Genomic DNA, 5964 nt, shown 5'->3' with positions numbered 1-5964 from the left:
GGAAGGCAGCTGCCTTGATGCCTTGCTGCCTTGCTGCCTTGCTGCCTGTGCTGTCTCAGAAGTCAGTACCTTAGAAGGCAGCACTGTGATGAAGGTGGCAATACGTCACGGCATTGCCAGGATAGCCACAGCCTCAGCTGTCAGTGGTGACATAACTTATTAAAATCGTTAGACATAACAACACAAATTACACAGACAACTCGTCAGAAATCAAATACGAAGGAGATATGTGAGATGTGAGGCAGATATTTAAGGCAGCGAAGGACAGGTTGCCTTCACAAATCAGCCAGGTGAAGGTACCTTAGCAGGCAGCTTTTTGTACATTTGATTGAGTAGGTAGCATTTCTTACACCCTAGATCTAACCATCTGTCAGATGTTGGTCAAGATTTTAAGTTTAGTACCTTCATTTTCATTACACTTGTCATTGTCGGACTAAAACCTTGTATCTCCAAAATGTCAGCTTTACAGGAGACTGACTTTCAATGGAAGTCAGTGCTAAAAACTAATATTTCAAGTCATTTTGGAGTATTTCTACTGGTCCGTGGAAATGTTGAAAAACTGCCTAATACACATTATTTTATACACGTACAGTACAGGTCAACAGAATTATTCGCTCTGCATATCCAAGCATCCCTAAAACAGAAGCTCCCCCGAAGCAGAGAAGGAGAAGTGTCTTGCTCAAGGGCCCAAGAGTGGAAGCTAAGCAGACCTGGGTATGAAACCGACAGCCCTGTGTTCAATAATCCACAGCTCTGAAAACGGAGCCATCGATGCCCATATTAGCGGTGCCAAGACTGATATTGTTGTGTGCCCCTACACCGGTGCTGCCCCATCCTGGACCTGGAGATCTGGTGAGTTCAGACTCAGTACAGCTGGCTCTAATACAGATGCCCTTGAAAGCTTTAATTACTTGGATCGGCCTTGTTAGATCAGGGTTCTGGCAAAACGGTATAGGGTGGAAGACTATACGGATCACAACTGCACTTTTTAAGTTGCTCTGCATAGGAGCACGTACCAAATTCGGCAAATGTACTGCCCTGGAGTATATAATAATAAAATGTGCACAAAGAAATACATTGCAACACAATGTGGTGAACCTATGTTCCCTCTCTAAATGTGAAGAAGAGGGTACTGAGGGTAGCACTGCATGGACTGACCATCACAATCTAGTGCTTTTACTGAGTGTAGTTAAAGCAGATGGTTGGTTAGCAAACGTATGTCTACTTTGAGACATATGCAGCTGTTGCCACTAGCCTTCTTCTCGGTTTCCTTATTTAGCTCGACTAACTGCTCTCTCTTCTCTCTGCGTGGTCTTTTCAGTGTGTTTGACCTTGTTATCAGTGCTACCATCCTCTAGCCCTTCATTAGTGGTTATTTTCTGAACACAGCAGCGCTGTAAGCAAGGCATTTATGTTTGCTAGACTGTTGTGAAGTGGTTTAATACTGCACACAATCCCTCTTTTCATTTCTGTAGGGTCTGATGTTAAATCGTAATACCTCTAAGAGTAAAAACAGATATTCTTTGTGGTTCATTTGTTTTTCTTTATCTTTATAAGGATCCATAGAAAGCTGTTCAATTCCCACATTCCTGTCATGCAGTAGAGAAACTGGCCTGCACTGCTTAGATTAACTGGCTATGTGTTTTGGGAGCATCTCTAACCTCACTGGCCCTTATCTTACAGCCTGTAAAATGTATGTGAACCATTCTATACTCAGCCCCCTTTTTGGGATGTAAAAACAACTGATGCTCAAGATGTGTGTCTTTAAGCGACGGCCAGCATATAAGGACTTAAGCATGACTCGAGCAGAATTGAAAACGTTCATGTGGTTTTGCAGAATCTTTTACAGAATCTTAGTGTTAACAGCAGGGCTGTGGGAGAGGAGGACGCTTATTTCTTGGGACGATAAAGTGGCAAGGAGCTGAATTAGTGAAGCAAGGAGCTGAAATAGTGTCCTGCACATGTCGCACAGCTTAGATATGATTACAGCAGCAAAAAAGAGAGTGTCGGCTACATCTTCATTCTTTTTAAGTCGATAACCAGGGCATCTGTGACTTACTCACTGACCACTGCATGTTCTCACTTAATTACACTGTTTATAACAATATTGTATTAAAATATTAATAACATTTATTGTAAAAAAAAAAAAAACACTGTAAAATCCCTATAAGATGTAAACAGTATTTTCTATTACAGTAATAATGATGTAATCGTTATTACAGCAATGATCATAGCACTGTACTGCACTCCCATTGTCACAGCTAGCTCATTTTAGACTACTTCAGAAGGTAATAATTAGAAGGTACAAAATAATGATATACTGTAAAACAAAACAAAAAAAAAGACCATTTATTTAAATCATTTACTGTATCGCTGTCAACATTTTAAAGTTATCCAGAGAAAAACGAGAGGCAAGCTTAACCAAATGGAGCTAACTTGCTAAGTGCACCAACACACGTGGCTAGCTAGATATACACAAGGAAACACACACACACACACACACACACACACGTTTATTTAGTAATGTTACCCCTACATCAAACTGATTATGTCATCAACTGAATGTCGTCAGATAACAAAATCTATTAAAAAATGTTAATGTGCAAATTGTTTATGTTGGTAATGGTCTGCACACCGGCATCTGCACTACTGCTAGCTAGCTACTGAAGGTGCGCCTCTCTCCCCCAGTGCAGAGCAGCTAGCGTTGGCGTTAGCTAGTAGCTAATGCAGGACCACAGAATGACGGCAGGGAGAGTCGAGTTCAAGCTCCCTTTTACTCTCTACTCGTATAACCTGAAGCAAATGAAGCTTTTTACACCACTTTTCACGCTTGGTATCAGTTTACTACGTCTTCATACACACTGTTTGTTTACCAGCTGAAAGATTCAAGCTGAAAAAGCTCGGCTAGTAACGTTTGCAGGCTGAAGTAACCGACCACTAGCTAGTGTTAGCCACCATGTCTGCATTTCTCTGTGTACATTTCAGCCTCAAATCGCACTGTCTATAAACAGTTATGGAGGATATAAAGACATGCGTGCGCTAAAAAGGGCATGAGTTGTAGCTAGCTAGCAAAGATGGCTAAGTGTTGAAACTGAAGATAAAATCCTCCTCAAAAAGATAAAGGATTTTACAGTTTATGTTTATTTGAGAATTCACTCGCCACTGCATTTCGACCCCGATGCTTTACAGACCTACAGTAATCTGCTGTATTCAGCTTCCACAGTAAAGCTGTGCAAACTACAGACATGCGTTACAGTTGCAGTTTCTAACAGTTATATTCTTTATTATAATAAAGTTCTTAATAATAAAGTCAAATATAATATAATACACAAATAAAACAAGACAATTTAATCACACATCAGACTCAGGTAATGAACTACTTTAATTTACTTTTACTTTTCATAGCTTAGTATTTTAATTTAATTTTAAATCACTTAAAAACTAAATATTTCCAATAAATCACAGCAATTCTTTTTTTATCTAAAGAACACAATAAAGCACAATCACAAAATGATGGTTAAAAATTTACAAAACTCTAATTTAAGATTTAGGTCGAATATTTCCTCTGATATATCAGATTGTGCAATGTGTACTTCAAGATTTGTACTGAATTCAAAGACAGTGATTTGAGATATTTCTAATTACAGAGACTGCTTGTTTTCATATACCACTCCTGCATTCAGCCTGATATGGTCATCTACAGTTAAGGAAAGTAGAAGAAACTACACAAGTAGCAGGTATAGGTTAGAGCTAGTTCAGTGGAAATAACATGCTGGGGCAAGGCACAGTAACTCACTCTTACAGCCAAAAATAACAAGACTACACAGTTTAACAGAGTATTAGAAAGATGCCCACGTGAAGCAGAAGGTCGTCTGGGGGAAAGACAATACAAGACAGGTAAGGATGGCAGGAGCTAATAGGAAAGAAGCGTTAAAGAGTTGTAGTCAACAGGTTTGCATCGACTCAATCAACACTTGCCAGGTAAATCTGACAACTCGCAACATTTCATTAAGCAACACGACAGACTGAGTTTCCCTCAGTTATGAGCGAGAGCATTGAGAAACATCAGTGGGCTAAAACTGAGATTCATTTTCCTTTCAAGCATGACAACGTATAAACAAAACTTTATTAATGACAGTAATGAATGAATGAATAGAGAAAGTAGGGCTTGTGTTAGACACATGCTTGTACTGTCAGATTAGGGTACATATTGTGTGATTTTATTGTATGTATTTACATTTGTTTCTTTGTGTAACAATGCAGTTTTACAATGACCACTTGAGCCATTTGTAAGCCATGAAAATAAACAACAACAGAAACACCAGATGCGATCTCATGTCCACCATTTTCAAATAGCTACTGCCCCCTGAAATGTTTCAGGGAGAAAAAGTTATGTCCCATCCCATAGACGAAGGGGATAATCGCCGTGTAGAACGTTGCAATGAAGAATTCCAACTCTGATAAAGCAGGGAAGTCGTACAGATTAAACATGAGATGAAGAGTGAGATATAAAATGCAGTATACCTGGAAGATCATCATTGCAGCCAAGATGCCAATGTTGCTCCGATGGAACACAGAGTGCTCATGATGATGATGATGATGATGATGATGATTGTGGTGGTGGGTGGAGATGGTAGCCGGCTCTGAATCGTGATGTAATTCTGCCACCTTTTGCTGAATGGACAGAATCCTGATAATTAGAGAATTTGTCCCCGTGACAATGGCAAGTGGCAAAAGGTAACACAAGACAATGAACAGGTACTTGTAAATATTGTTGAAAATGGGACAATTGCCTTTAGGACACTGGAAAAAATCAGCCGGGCAGTCTGCAGTAGTGGAGTTGTCCATCTGCTGCCAGCTATCCAAGTTTATGATGTAAGCTGGCACACCTAAGAGAACAGCCACCAGAACACACAGGACACTAAGGCCGACGCCTGTCTTCATGCTGTCCATACAGATAGGTGTGATCACCCGCTTGGCAGCGTTGTGCAGCTTCTGATAGCGAAAAATGCTGATAAGCACCGTGAAAAGGATGCTGCCTACTTCCCCAGAGATGGTCAGAAATTTCAGCACGCTGCAGAACCACAAGCTGATGTTCTGCGTAGAGCGAAGGACGGTCAAGTCGTAGATGTCCACAATCACAATCTCCTCAAGATTTGACACAGCCAGTCCAAGCAGGAACACTTCAAATGTCTTCAGTCGAGTCATGTGGAGGATTGATATGATCAAGATGGTATTTCCCACTACACCAATGACCGAAAGCATGATCCTCAACACCAACAGTCCAAAGACAAGCTGCTCCATCAGTGTGCTTTACTAAATGACCAGACTTCACTCACTGTGGAGCTGTGCTATATATCTACAGGAGGATGCAGTGCAATTAGTTCTTTTCTGCATCAATGAATCAAAGTATCTCTGATGTCAGGAGACTTTCAAAACCTTACTGGCTGCTCACTGGTTAATTGGGACTTGAGGAAAAGCTGAAGAACCTAGAGGACTGGGAGCCATGTAATTGATGCCTTAGAGCTTTGCCATCTTAACTTCGGCAAGGAACTTGATGTCTTTATTTTTCCATGAGGCTTAGCATCCCTTATTCAGCACTGAGGAGACTTCTGACACAAAATCACACAAAATCAGTGTAGACAGTAGTAGTTTACATGAAATGAATTAATAGAATTGTCCACTTTGTACAGTCTTGTTCAGAAACAACACTCACGCCCAAAGGGTTTCATTTTTACTAAATCCTCTCTCACAGTAAGTTAATAATGTATATTAAATGGTAGTAAATACATTGGCTAATGCCTGAGACATTTTCTGTGCTAATTTTTTGGCCTAAACCCTTTTTTATAATCCATTAATAGTCCAGACTTACCTGTTGGTCACTGTAAAAAAAAAAAAAAATCATTGTTTTTCAGGCCCTATAGAATTACACATAAATTACATTACATCTAAAACTCGCCTACA

The 5964-nt window shown here is 40.0% G+C and overlaps 1 protein-coding gene across 1 annotated transcript; it reads right to left on the bottom strand.

The window, feature by feature from the left end:
• Positions 1 to 4356: 4356 nt before the first annotated feature.
• ora6 (olfactory receptor class A related 6) lies at positions 4357 to 5304 on the bottom strand. Its single transcript, XM_072674359.1, has one exon. It carries the CDS (start codon positions 5302 to 5304, stop codon positions 4357 to 4359), a length of 948 nt encoding a protein of 315 aa, XP_072530460.1.
• Positions 5305 to 5964: the final 660 nt, after the last annotated feature.

This window comes from Salminus brasiliensis, chromosome 1, assembly GCF_030463535.1.
Source record: "Salminus brasiliensis chromosome 1, fSalBra1.hap2, whole genome shotgun sequence".
In the NCBI taxonomy this organism is placed as follows: Eukaryota; Metazoa; Chordata; class Actinopteri; order Characiformes; family Bryconidae; genus Salminus; species Salminus brasiliensis.
This window is presented reverse-complemented; position numbering and strand designations above follow the sequence as displayed.